This window comes from Triticum dicoccoides, chromosome 2B (genome assembly GCF_002162155.2).
Source record: "Triticum dicoccoides isolate Atlit2015 ecotype Zavitan chromosome 2B, WEW_v2.0, whole genome shotgun sequence".
NCBI lineage: Eukaryota > Viridiplantae > Streptophyta > Magnoliopsida > Poales > Poaceae > Triticum > Triticum dicoccoides.
In genome coordinates this window covers 23,335,575-23,350,465 of record NC_041383.1, presented here as the reverse complement: position 1 = coordinate 23,350,465, position 14,891 = coordinate 23,335,575, and the positions used below count along the sequence as shown (strand labels likewise).

Genomic DNA, 14,891 nt, shown 5'->3' with positions numbered 1-14,891 from the left:
CCCCCGCCCTCCCCTGCCCCTTCAATGACTGGACGTGGTTGCCGCCGGTCCCCGGCGACGATCCGCAACGCGGGGGTCGTCCTCCGGCAACGGCACTGGGGGACGTGGGAGGCCGAAATCATGGAGACCCACACCCGGCGGTGGCTCGGGACCTTCCACACGGCCGAGTTCGCGGCCACGGAGTATGACCACTGGCAGGTCTGCTAATACGATGCGGCGGCCCGCTCAACTTCCCCTTCGGCACGGCTCCGGTCCACCTCGTCCGCCGGAGCCAGGGGTGGTGAGCTCGGCTATGGTGCTGGAGGACCGCGAGGCAAGGAAGCGCCTCGAGGCCTACATGAAAGAGCTCTGTCGGAGCACCCGAAGGTCGTGGAGGCGGAGCGGATGATCTTTGCCAACGCCGGCGACGACGTTATCGTTATCTCCGACGATGAGGTCAAAGGCGGCGAGGACGGCGGCGCGGAGGGCGGCGAGAACGAGGAGATCGACGTCAACGAGTGGAGGAGTGTCTTCCCCGACGACGGCACCGGCCCGGACCCGGCACGCGGCACACCAGGAAGGATTGGCTCGACCTACACTTCGAACGAAAGTAGTTTATTAGTTGCTTAGTTTAGCTTAAATTTATGTTTTGTATTCATTTGTGCAAAACTACCTATGTTTATGTTTGAATGCATGCTACTTTTGGTTCAAATTGCTCCGAATTTGATCAAATTGAAGTTTACTCCTTTAAATTTAGGGGGTCGGCTAGAAACGGCAAAAAAATAGTAAAGTATATATACTCCACTAAGAATTTTACTATGTTAATTTATAGGGGATCGCCTGGAGATGCTCTAATATCTACCAAACGTCGGACTTGAGCCAGTCCCAAGTAGAAGAGCATGTCAAAAAACATCAGCAGTTGCGTGCCATGGGCCTATAGTCTGGGTGGCGCGGCTCGATGGTGTTGGAGATATCGTACGGCCATGTGGAGGGACCTTAGTCCCGGTTGATGTCACCAACTAAAACTAATGGTCCTCCAGCTCCTAGCGCGCGCGGGTGGCCACGTCGAGGGACTTTAGTCCCGGGCCGTGGCCAACCAGGACTAAAAGATGAAGATTTTTAGTCTCAATTTTGTTGTTCCGGTTGGTGACCCGGAATTAAAGGCCGTTGTCAACCGAGACTAAAGCCCCGTTTTTAACTAATGCGTTTCGAGTACGTGCATGTCCTCAATGAACCCATGTGCGTCTGCTTCTCCTCACATCTGGTTCTCCGATGCCGCGTCCACTTATATGCACGACATATCGATATGCAGGAGGACCGGCCACCAGAGAAGAGCAAGGATTGGGAAGGACGTTTCTGTCGGTTGTTAGGGCGACTCTAGGCGGTGGCAGGGCGAGCGGCGAGCCCATGGGTGCACGGAGCAGCGAGCGACTCTAGCTGTTGGCGGCGGCGACGCGCTCATGCGGTGACCAGGATCAAATCGTCCGCCCTACTCCTCGTGCAGCCATGCGAATAGAGAGGGAGAGAGCTGCTACTAGGCTCGCTCAGGCAGCTCTTCCGTAGTCCATCGGCTTTTTTATATTTTTGTTTAATTTAAAAAAAAGGATAGGAATTGCTGACACCCCAGGCGAACAACTAATGGCTAAAAACTACCCAGAAAAAACTTCAATTTCAAGGCATACAAGAATCAATCTATGTTTTGCATAACTAAAAAAAAAAACCAAACATGATGTTCAATGGCAGCATTTGTTCCATGATGGTCAACTAATAAAGCAAGACAAATCAAAAGACAATATGTGGCATAGATAAATGATACAGAAGTTTGATACCAAATCAAATGATTGGTTGATCTGAGCCTCCCATGACTACATCTTCAATAGCAGACATCGCTAAACCTTCAATCATCAATTTTGAAATGTGAATCAGTGCATAATATAGCAGGCAAAACTAATTAACGATAAATGCAAAATGTGAAAACTTACGTGTAGGACGAGGCAAAACACCTTTACGTGTGCGATAGCCTTGCATAAATCCTTTTGTATCTTATGTGATGTCAGCTTATGGTTATCTCCCGCATCCCCAAATAATTTTGCCACCTTTGGGTCTTTTTTTATGAACAAGTCCAACAACTCTTTAAAGTTACCCTTATTCATTGAGCTAGTAGACTCATCATGACCACGAAAAGCAAGAGCTTGTAGTATCAAAAATTTGACAATACCCAATATAATCAAGAGACGGGCTTTGTATTCTTCTTCTTGCTTCTGAGAACCCCTATCAAAGACATGTGGCAGATTTTGTCTTTGATTTTTGAAATCCTCACAATGTTGCCTAGATTTATTATGAGCACTATCATGCTTGCCAACATGCTGATTAAAAACTTTAGGTCCATCCTTCCAAGATTTGAATCCATTTCTCGTGAATGCTTCAATACCATAGTTTTCAGCTCTTGGTTGCTTAAACAAAAAACAATAAAAGCAAAAGGCTGATTTTTTTTCAATGCTATATTCCAACCAGCCGCGATGATCATTGAACCAATAGTCATGAAAGCTCCTACCATTTATCTTTTCATATGTATGATTAGTTGGTTGGCAAGGACCCATACTAATGTACTCCCTTCTAGCAAGATCTCTAATGTCTGGATCTAACTCCTCAATTGGTATTCTCTTAACGGGGTCAGATTTAACATCACCTGGTTTGAGTTCAGCTCTAACATTAGGGGCAGCCATGGATCCAACATCAGTTGTTTGAGCTGAAGGACCGGTTTCTGCGGCTTCGGTGGTTCGAACTTGAAAAAAAGAATTCAATGTCTTGTTTCTTTTGCTCATCTTGAGCTCCTGTAAAATTTTAGAGAAACAAAAATTTCTCAATGTCAAAATTGGTTTCTACATGACACATCTAACAAACAGAGAAACAGTGGCATCTAACAACTAAAATCATCATCATCATCCAATCGAATACTGACAAGACAATGGCATCTATAAACAAAAACAGGGCATCAAGCCATCAAAACAGGGCATCAACCTCGCTGGACGCCGGGCCGGGCAGCCTGCAGGCTGAATCCTCGTGCGGTCGCGTCCTATCCTGGTTCGCTGCCTCGCGCCCTCGCCGCCTCGCCGGACGCCGGACACGGCGACCAAGGCAGCAACCCGCACTCCCGCAGGCCCGCAGCGGCAGCGCCGCAGCGGCAGCGTCACAATCGGGTGGGGGAGGGGGCGGGCGCTGAAACGGGGGGCGCTGGAAGGGGGGAATCCGAGCGGACGGAGGCAAGAACCTGACTGGCGACACCGCGACGGCGAGCGGCGACGGGCGACGGCTTAGGGTTGCGGCCTTGCGGGAGAGCGTCTCGATGTCGAGTTCGTGCGGCCGTGCGGGTGAGTTGGCCTGGGACGGCCTGCCGGCTGGGCCTGTTCGCCTGGGCTGCCTGGGCTTGGACCTGGACTGCGCCCCAGGCCAAAGTTTTTTTTTTCTAAATATAGGCCTACGATTTTTTCCACGCCCCAGGCAATGGCCTGGGCTGCCTGGGGTGCATATCCATAAGTGGACACACCAAGTCTGGATGCATTCATCGAGGTGTCCAAGCAGACGTGTCCACTTATCTCCCATTGGTTTGCTGGTTAGCAAGCTGCTCGTGCATATCTTTTTTTTTAACATCAGTACGACACAAGCGCTCATATACACGCGCATACACTCACCCCTATGAACGCACACACGCACACCCTACCCTTACGCGCACCTGCACGCCACAAGGCAACCCGCAACCGTTGCGACCCCGTGTAAAAATTACACTTTGTATATGTACTTTTGAAAATTCTCCATGTATTAAAAAAATGAGTTTACATATTAAAAAAGTATTCATGTAATTAAATATATGCTCACTTTTTCTAAATTATACATATATTCAAAGAAAATGATCTACATTTTTAAAAATCATTCACAAATTTAAAAGTGCGCATCTGATTTTCTGAATCGTCCATGCATTTAAAAATATGTAATTAAAAGATGTTCACCTATTTTAGAAACATTTGTGTAATTTTGAAAGTACGTACACATTTCTGAAGAAAAAAATGGTAAAAAAATGTAACTACGAAGATTAAATGTACTTCTAGAAAAGTCTGATTTATCTTCGAAAATGTGTATACGTATTAAAACTTATTAATCTCATTGAAAAGGTGTTCACATATTTTCACAAATGTTCATATATTTAAAAAAATGTTTATTTTTGAAATGTGTACATGGATAATTAAATATATATTTTGTTTTAAATATCTTTGTGCATTTGAAAAGTATGTAATGAGAAAAGAATTCACCTAATTTAGAAACATGTTGATATAGTTTTTAAAATTTTCATGTGTCTTCCTAAAAATATTTATATATCATTTAATAGAAAATTGGAAGAAATGACAAACAAAAATGGAAAAAATAAAAGAATTGCTAAAAAGGTAAAAGATAAGAAAAAAGTAGAAAAGAATGAAAACCACAAAAATAGAAAATAAAAGCGGAAACTAAAACAGAAAAGGTAAATGACTAAATGGTAAAGTAAATACATGAAAAAACGGTAAAAGTGTCACAATACTGTAATTTGTCCCATGTAATGTGCCCCTTAGGTAATTTGTCTGCTCTATGCCGCTATTAGCAGGGAAAGTGCTTGGCCCATTCGATGGGGAAAAAGGAAAAAGGAAAGCAAGAAGAATAGGCTCAGCCTATGGTGAGGGAGAAAGTTTGGGCCTGGGAATTTTGGCTTGGATGAATTGGAAATATTTTCAAATGAACAAATTTCACGTTTAGATAAAGCAAACACAAGGAGAACTCAAATACAAAACCATCAATGGTTAGAAAATCAATGAGGATACTCTTGATATTATTTCCTACTATCATATGATATAATTAATAAACACCCGATAACTCAACATGTTACATTACAACTGCACCGAGTTACTTAAATATGGAATTAGAAAATAGAGGCCCTCTTGGAGATACACGTAGTCCAAATGTGAATTATACCCAGTAAATAGCTAGAATTCCTTTTATTTCTAAACAATAGCAAAGAACTAGAAAAAATGTTAAACTTTATATGAACAATGTAATATACACCATGTGTAGAAAATGTTTGACGCATTTAAGATTTAAAAAGCCTAATAGTCACATTTCAATTTCATATTTTATATCACATCTTATTTTTATAGGAATTGAAAAATAAAGAAGATGTATGTAAAGGTAGTTACTTTCCTAAGCAAACATTTGAAAAAAATATATATCTAGGAGCTAAAAGTTACAAAAGTACTTAGATATGACTCGTTTTGCATTGGAGGCCTCATTTGAGATACATGTAGTTTCAATTTTAATTATATCCAAGAAGTGTCTAGAAAAATATTTAGTACCTAAATAATACAAAATCATTTCAGGAAATGGCTAATTTTGACATGAACACAATAATCTAGAAAAAATCTGGAGCATCCTCGATAAATGTTTTTGGAAGGTACTGCAGAAGGTACATCAACTTGGTATTTCTAAAAAAACATATAATAAAAATTATTATATTACAATATGGAACATGAAGGTTTATTTTTGCATAATAGTGTAACTCAAGTTGTCGACCATTTGTATAAGGGGCGGTTGAACTGATCGACTATCGTAAGGTGTCTAAATATTAAGTGCAAATGATGAATAAAATTGGTGTTAACACACATTTGAACACACATGATTGGACTATCGATTATACGACGGAAGGAGAATGGCATGTTGTTTATCCAGTATATCAAACTGCGTTATTCAAAGTTAAACTAAATACATGAAAATAAATCAAATTCACCGAGATCAATGGCTATAGGTTCTGATGACAAAAACACCTTTGAAAAATAGAGTGAAATAAATAGATAGGAATACACACCTATGAGTAGAAAAATGATTTGTTTTCATGAGACACATTATTATCTGATGTGAAACGAAGGCATGTAATCGATAGTTTTGTCAAATAAATGTAGTGAATAAAATACATACAATATGATATTCAGGAAGTCACATATAGACCTCACATAGGGTTCTGATTGGTTGTCCAATGAGATTTCAAACATCAGCAAGTTAGTCTACATTAACAAATAGTACGTATAACAAAGCTTTGTGCATGTACGCCTACACAATAGATTAAGGGTAAAGGAGTCATGTCATTTAGCCTGTATATAAAAGTATGTTTTCAAAATGATAGTAAGGGCATAAAAATACTAGATACTGTATTTTTCTTAAATATACTGAACTGAATGGACAGTGTGTATATAATACTATATCGAAGATGAATATTTACCAGCTATTAGTGAAACTTGAAACCATATTGTCATACATTTTAAAGCTAAAAAAACAATTAAGGCTTAATGTATTTGGGAAAGGTCAAATGGAGTGATATGATTAATCATTGTAAGATTTTAACTCAAAATTGATTTTTATGTGAATATAGCATTACACATTGAAGTACACATTAAAAATACACGATTATTTCAAGTAGCGTTTGACTTTTATTGATGTTAAAGTGTATATTAATTATTTACCATCAACTAAATGTTTCAATCTTAATTTAGTTTTCCTAGATCAAAAGGACAAAAGATTGTGGCGTAAACTATAATCAATTTTTAAAATCTAATCTGACTTTTTTCTCTCATAATTTATATACCACGACATAGTAAAATTTAAGTGATTCTATAGGACTTATTTGATTCGGTTTATGGAGGAGACAAAAAACAGTAGTTATAATACTAAGTGGCTAAATACCCGGGTTTTTTGCAGTTAAATACCCATTGTTATAGATAACCATATGAATTACACCACTATTACACTTCCGCACTTATTCTATTTCTACCTCACCTGATGTCATGCCTATGCCTTCGTGTTTATTTTATGCTCCATTTTTGTTATATATTTTACTAGAGGTGGTTAATTCAGTTTGCGGGGGAGCGTTCATTGTGTTTTAGTTTGTTAATTTTTTATTTCCATTGTCAATCCATGCATCACGAACTGACACTATTAGATAAAAAAACATAGTACAACTATGGAGAATATGTGTTATTGTGTTGTATAAAATAAACCGACTAAGATGTTTTCTGCGCATGTGCATGCTCCACTCTGCTAGTTTTTCAAATTTTATCCTAAATTTGAATAGAAATTTCTTCACCAATGTGTAGGTTATTTTGTACAAATTTAGTGTTTTTATTCGTAGATGTATGGTAGCAATCTTGTGTCAAATAGTCCATATAATCAATCTATAGGTCGATCAAACTTAAATCATGAAAACCTTCATGTCGTATGTTTCTATATGGAGGTTGGTGCTATTTTTGTAGGGTACATCATTTAATGTATTGTTTAGTCCTAATGGTGTATATCCTTCCTTGTAGTATGCAAAACTCAACACACCTTCAATGCATATTCCAACCCTTAAGCTTGAAAATACTATAGAAGTCACTGAGGAAATTATATCTGCTTCTTTGACGCGAGCATTAAATCAATATTCAACTCTACAAGCACATGATGGGCATTGGCCTGGTGATTACAGTGGAATTTTGTTCATTATGCCCATCTTTGTAAGTATTTTACTAAGATTATTGTGGTACAATTTTTTCTATATTTGTTTACTTTTTTCTTACATACCAACAATAATGTAGGTTGTGAAATCCTAGATTTTGGGAGATAACTATGTCCATTACATGTACTTGCAATAAATATTTTACATTGTCCAGTAATGTATATTTTATATGGCAATACAACCACATAGATGGTCTACTATCATATGCACTATCCCATAAGAAAAAATCTATAATTATCATACATAATATACAGAAATTATTCAAATTGGTAATTGCAGTGCAGAGTTTAATTGAAAGATTGATTGAATTGTTTTAGATGTGCTAGATGAAGTTATGCCGATTCGAGGTTATTCATGGTGATCGACCACTTCATTTTAGAACTTCTTTCCTAGTAACTAATATGATTTAGGAAACTATAAGTGTAATATTGTTACCCATGCCTTGGCGAAAATATTAAATGTAGGAGTCATTAAAAGGTTCACCTTTTTAATAGAAAACAAATTTCCAAATTTAAAATGTCTTCGAAAGAAATTATGCAAGTAGATGTCTTTTCTTTATGTGTATGTAAGTTCTTGTGAGAAGAATGCTCATTCCTGGGATCTGTATAAATATAAAAAGTTTAGTGGCTACAAATTGCTTTTCTAATGGATGAAATTGGACTACTTTTTCCCAATTTGTTTAGCTTGAACATTTACAACAATATAGAAGACTTGGACATTTCTTATCTAGAAGTGTTATTACACTATGTCTCGGGATCATAGAAGCATATAACCATAATTTACTGCAAGGTATGCCAAAACACTGCCAAATCAAAATGTGTGACATGCATAATGACAACACTCGAATGACTAAGGTGAGTCGACCAATTAAATGTGTGAACTAATTTTGGGATTTAGGGAAGCTTATAACTATTTATTTGAATTTATTCTTCATCGATGTAATTTTGCTCGTCTAGACGATGATCCTCGTACATTTGGATGTTCTTTTATGTTGCAGGTATTCTCTCTATATGTTACAGGATCACTTAACACTGTACTATCTTTTGAACACAAGCATGAGATATGTCGCTACATTTACAATCAACAGGTAGGGAATTAGCATAATATTTGCATATGATTCAAAACAAAAAAAAAATTGTGAATTTGTCGTGCATTATAAAAATTTGCAGAACGAGGATGGAGGGTGGGGAAAGCAAGTTCTTGGGCCAAGTACCATGTTTGGAACATGCATGAATTATGTATGCTTAATGCTTCTTGGTGAGAAGCTAAATGGTGATCTTGACGCATTAGCCAAAGGTCGTTCTTGGATTATATCTCATGGAAGTGCAACTGCCATACCACAATGGGGGAAAATATGGCTCTCGGTAAATTAAATAACATAGGATTTTGATGATGCCCCTTATTCCTAATTACTGAGATAATATTAGTTCATACCTATACTAAGATTAACACAAGCAACTCGTGTATAACATCACAGATAATAGGAGTCTACGATTGGTCAGGAAATAATCCAATTATTCCTGAATTATGGTTGGTTCCGGATTTTCTTCCAGTTCACCCAGGTACTTGTTCAATATGCTAATATATATACTACACAATAAGAGAAGAAGCAAATTATATAAATGTAGGATATACGTACATTTTTTAGTTGTGCAAGAAATAGACTAATGGCTTATGTAAGGGACCACACTGAGTTACTTACAGAAAAAAGAAATATTGCAATTGTAGCACTTGGAAAGGTTTTGTTGAAGAAGACAGGCCCATAAGAAGAGCAAGCTTTAATTTAAGAGATGTTTTCATGTATATTTTACAGGGTGCTCACCAATGCATGGATCGCCATATAAGTCTGCCGCCAATGATAAACTATAGAAAATAATATTTTTTTCTTTCTGTTAGTTGATATTTATCTTTCATCAGCCATTCAATAAAAAATAACACTTCATATCTAGGTCGATTTTGGTGTTATACCCGATTGGTGTACATGTCAATGGCATACCTTTATGGAATAAAATTTGTTGGTCCCCTTAGTCCAACAATATTAGCATTGCGGGAAGACCTCTATAGTGTGCCCTACACGAATATTGACTGGGACAAGGCACGTGATTCTTGTGCTAAGGTTTGTTAATTTCTTACTATGTATCCTACTGCTAATTGTTACTAATTCAAGACATAACCTTGTTCGAATTTGTGTGATTTCAAGTTTAAAAATGAGTATGAATTATCAAGTACTCCCTCTGTCCCATAATTCTTGTCTTAGATTTGTCTAAATATGGATGTATCAAGTCACATTTTAGTATTAAATACATCCGTATCTAGACAAATCTAAGACAAGAATTTTGGGACGGAGGGAGTACATCCATGTCACGTTGACTGGGTAATTCTATAAAGATGAAATATCTAGATGGGAAAGCTAGTTTAGTTTGAACATGTTTTTCGTTACAGGAGGACCTGCATTACCCACGCTCACAAGCGCAAAATCTTATATTTGGTTGCCTAAACAAGTTTGTGGAGCCAATTTTGAATTGTTGGCCGGCCAACAAGCTAAGAGAGAGAGCTTTGAGTAACCTCATGAAGCATATCCATTACGAGGATGAAACAACTAAATATGTTGGCATTTGCCCTATTACCAAGGTGAAATAATTAAAATTTAAGTTCACATTTCTTTTACTAACAATCTACATTATTTTTTATCAAAATTTAACATAATTTAATTATTCTTAGGCATTAAATATGATATGTTGCTGGGTAGAAAACCCAAATTCGGATGCGTTCAAACAACATCTTCCAAGGTTTTATGATTATTTGTGGCTTGCAGAAGATGGGATGAAGGCACAGGTATAGTTTAGAATATTTGATAGATTTAGTTGTGTGTCAAAATTTCACACATTAACGTAATTCATGAATAGATTTGTTTGTCTCAAATAATGTGATACCATTAGTCTCATAAGGAATTTCTTTTGATCCCTAACTAAGTTGCATGCAATAGGCATGATTTAAACATGCCCAAGTTTCATAGTAGCGAAATTGTAGTTGCATCTATACTAGGACGCAAATTCTCTTTAGGTGCACCTTATAAGACATAAAAAAGAACCATCATTCTTCCTATCTTAATTTTAGTTATTCCCAATGTGAAAAATATGGATATGTGTATTTAATTTATAGTGAATGCTATAACAAGTATTTAAAATTAAGAAAGGGAATTAATTAGAACACCAGATATGGCAAATTCAAATGATGATGTATTGTATATTACAGGTATATGATGGTTGTCATAGCTGGGAAATAGCATTCATAATTCAAGCCTATTGCTCCACAAATCTTATTAGCGAGTTTGGGCCAACTATAAAAAAGGCTCATGAATTCATGAAAAACTCACAGGTTTTTTGTTCTCCATAATATGCATGAATTGATCCTAGAGCAATCGTAACATGTTTTCTTATAATTGAAGGTCCTTAGCAACCATCCAAATTATGAACGTTACTATCGCCATAGATCAAAAGGATCATGGACCCTTTCAAGTGTTGACAACGGTTGGTCTGTGTCTGACTGTACTGCAGAAGCTGTTAAGGTCAATATAAGTATCTGTGTTCTTTAATTAATTTGATACTTAAGGATATCTCTTTATGGTATATATATATATATATATATATATATATATATATATATATATATATATATATATAATTGATTATCTAGTACAATTTTTAATGAAATGGTCATTTTTTGTGGAAGAGGTTAACTTGTCACAATTCCTTCAGGCATTGCTACTGTTATCAAAGATATCACCCGACCTTGTTGGAGATCCAATAAAACAAGAACGATTGTATGATGCCATCGATTGCATCCTATCTTTCATGGTACATATACATATTAAAGTTAGTTATAATTTGTTCCATTAAACATCTTACTAATAGCAAGTTCCATTAAACATCTCACTAATAAAACAAGAACGATTGTATGATGCCATCGATTGCATCCTATCTTTCATGTATATGTACTGTTTAGACACACTATTATTGTAAATCATTTGTTCCATTAAACATCTCATTAATAGCAAGTTCTATTTTTTCATGCTCAAGAATAAGGATGGTACCTTTTCTACATATGAATCTAAGCGGACCTTCTCTTGGTTAGAGGTATGTAACACTCATTTCTACTTCATAAACTGAACTAATAGAGATGAATTATCAATATAATTTTTTTAACATGTCCATTGCCATAGGAATTTGGAAATATAGAAGGAACGCGTTGTAGGGATTATTTGCAATACTATGTAGTTGTTTGGTCGTATGGTATTACTAATTGCCAATGTATTTTTCTTATAAAATTTGCAAAATAGTGATTAAGAACCTTTTGTGAATTTTTCTCCCCTTTCATTCCCAAGAACATGTTACTCTCCAAACCATTATATTTCTATCACCCCTCTCTACTCTGACTGGTTTTCTTCTTCACAAGCTAGGTTCTCAACCCTTCTGAGAGTTTTCGGAATATTGTTGTCGACTATCCGTAAGAGATGCAAACACTCTTTAATTCATAATTATCATATATTCTTCATTATTATATCCATTCAAGTGAACTAAATCGTGACATATAAAAATTTGGTAGATCTGTTGAATGTACATCATCGGTGCTTGATGCTTTGATTATATTCCAAGAGGTACATCCACTATATCGTAGAAATGAGATAGAAAAATGCATTCGAGATGCTGCTAAATTTATTGAAAACAATCAAAAGAATGATGGTTCATGGTAAGTAACATTATGCAATTTATGTGTGTAAATTAGTTTACTTTTGATTCAGAATGTGGGACTATAGTCTTGTTATTATCTTGTAGGTATGGCACATGGGCAATCTGTTTCACTTATGGAACCATGTTTGCGGTAAGAGGATTAGTTGCTGCTGGAAGAACCTATGATAATAGTTACCCCATCAGGAAAGCATGCACCTTTTTGTTATCAAAACAACAAAGCATCGGTGGATGGGGTGAAAGCTATCTTTCTAGTCATAATGAGGTAATATATCTAGTTACCTTAATTCATCAATGAATTCCTTCAAATGGTAGTTAGATGTCTTATAGTACACAATATAATGTGGTGCCATTTCATAGTTCAGTTGTGTGATAAAATCATACTAAGTATTAGAGAACATTATAAAAACAATAGAAGATGATCTACTGGATGGACTAAAAGTGGTTATACTTTCAACATATATAAGTTGAATTGTTAAGTATGTCCAACAAAAAGGACGACCAATTGGGCAAAACTCACTTAAATATAATGGAACTCTTGTGAAAGCACCAAGAGAGCAGAAACTAGAGTTTATCTGACAAATCTAGCTATCAACATCCATTTTTTTCATGAAAGACCTAAAATTATGCATGATATTAGTAAAAGTACAAATTTATTTCTTAGAGAAAAGATAAATTGACGATGGGCAGTGGATACATCTTATGTTAGGTTAGGTTACTTTTGTTTAACAACTACTCCCTCTGTCCCATAATATAAGAGCGTTTTGACACTACATCAAAACGCTTTTATATTATGGGAGAGATATGGTACATAATACTCATGTGACATGGATCTCACCTACCCGCCCCCATGTTTAGGTCCTTCCTGTCCGGGCCTTGATTCTTAAAAATAACATGTGTATCCTGATCATGTTAGCACTACTAAGTAATTAAAACAAAAACAAAACAAATAGGTACTACCAAAAGGAGTATCCAAATAATTATTGGAACAAATGTTGAGCCTCAAATTAGCATGGACCTTCCATTTATTTTTACACAATCCATGAAATGAAAATTAAATCAACATCTAAAATCTCAGGGTTAACTCTTGTCAGCTAGAAGCATGGGTTAAAGTTTATCCATATATATTTATGAGTATATATGTTTTCTAATAAATTTTGTTACAGGATTATGTTGATAGCCATAAACCTAATGTTGTGAACACTTCGTTTGCGATGTTGGCTTTAATTTATGCTGGGCAGGTTAGTTTTTCATTTCTTGAAGTTGGTGTTCATTTGGTCTTTTAATTAAAAGGCTCTCATAAAATTTGACCCTTCTGGGATATTTGCATTATCTAAAAAAATTCTTTATATTGTCTTTGTAACTAGGTCGAACGAGATCCAGTACCACTATTTCAAGCAGCAAGACAATTAATCAACATGCAACTAGAAACAGGCGAATTCCCCCAACAGGTTACTATGTCCATATAATTTTTCAAATGAACAATTAATAGTCTTAAGATGATTCTTTTATGATTGCAAAAAATACATCCCCAAAAGTAATAGCTAATAAAAGTTAATCTAGGCCTTTCTGGAACTGAATGTAGAAACAACAACAATGTGAAAATAAACTATATGAAAGTGCCAAGATGTGCAATGACATTGGCACACATGCAGATTCTTATATTACCCTTAGTTAATCCACTGCTATGTTGAACTAATTAATAACCATTGAGAATTGTAACTTAAAATGCATATACCTTCATGCTTGTTCTTTCACTATGACACAGGAACACGTTGGATGCTTTAACTCCTCCTTGTACTTTAACTATGCCAACTATCGCAACTTATACCCGATTATGGCTCTTGGGGAGCTCCATCGTCGATTGCTAGCAATCAAACATTAACAATATATAGAAGATTACGCGAGGAGGGGGAGGTTTGTTGTAAGAAATAAAAATGTTGCCCAAGAGCAATTGTTGTGCTTTGTGTTTGATGATTAGTGTGAACTTTCCAACAATTCATCATGTAACTCTTTGGAATTATTATTATGTGTACTTTGAGCCACACACTTTATTTACTACATATGAAGGGAGCGAGTTATCACACCCTTTTTTCTTTGTCAATGATACATTAAAGTACACATATGCACGTAATGTCGTACTCCCTTCGTCCCAAAATTCTTGTCTTAGATTTGTCTAGATACGGATGTATCTAATACTGAAACATGACTTGATACATCCGTATTTAGACAAATATAAGACAAGATTTTTGGGACGGAGGGAGTACAAGATTACTTCCGATCACATGCAATGACCATATCCTCATGCAAACACGATTCACAATGATGGGCACCAGGTCCTATGGACCATGCCACCTGTCACATGTCTCAGGTTGTTGTCGACTCTCGGAGGTGCTCATAGGAGGAGGGTGTGCATGCATGCGTTCATACAGGTGAGTGTATGTGAGCGACTTTGATTGTTCTGTGTTCAAACAAAAGATCATTGTCGACGCACAAAATTCATGTATTGAATATAAGACGGTATACTGGGGGAAGCCATAGATGCTATGGTGACACAAGGATCCCATTGATGAAACTCACTACGAAGACAAACCCAG

General features: G+C 36.6%; 1 protein-coding gene across 2 annotated transcripts in view; it reads left to right on the top strand.

The window, feature by feature from the left end:
* LOC119361867 (achilleol B synthase-like) overlaps positions 1 to 14,366 on the top strand; it is a 15,916-nt gene extending 1,550 nt beyond the window's left edge. Inside the window, exons 2-18 of one of the 2 annotated variants that reach the window (XM_037627023.1) lie at positions 7,359 to 7,544; positions 8,544 to 8,633; positions 8,716 to 8,910; positions 9,024 to 9,108; positions 9,496 to 9,662; positions 9,989 to 10,177; positions 10,268 to 10,381; positions 10,802 to 10,924; positions 10,995 to 11,114; positions 11,305 to 11,403; positions 11,626 to 11,682; positions 12,006 to 12,052; positions 12,152 to 12,295; positions 12,382 to 12,559; positions 13,461 to 13,535; positions 13,662 to 13,745; positions 14,063 to 14,366. In XM_037627023.1, coding sequence (XP_037482920.1) covers positions 7,359 to 7,544; positions 8,544 to 8,633; positions 8,716 to 8,910; positions 9,024 to 9,108; positions 9,496 to 9,662; positions 9,989 to 10,177; positions 10,268 to 10,381; positions 10,802 to 10,924; positions 10,995 to 11,114; positions 11,305 to 11,403; positions 11,626 to 11,682; positions 12,006 to 12,052; positions 12,152 to 12,295; positions 12,382 to 12,559; positions 13,461 to 13,535; positions 13,662 to 13,745; positions 14,063 to 14,179 — 2,070 coding nt within the window. In that variant the 3' untranslated portion in view covers positions 14,180 to 14,366. The remainder of the gene's footprint in view (positions 1 to 7,358; positions 7,545 to 8,543; positions 8,634 to 8,715; positions 8,911 to 9,023; positions 9,109 to 9,495; positions 9,663 to 9,988; positions 10,178 to 10,267; positions 10,382 to 10,801; positions 10,925 to 10,994; positions 11,115 to 11,304; positions 11,404 to 11,625; positions 11,683 to 12,005; positions 12,053 to 12,151; positions 12,296 to 12,381; positions 12,560 to 13,460; positions 13,536 to 13,661; positions 13,746 to 14,062) is intronic. The other variant, XM_037627024.1, reaches the window with a different exon arrangement.
* Positions 14,367 to 14,891: the final 525 nt, after the last annotated feature.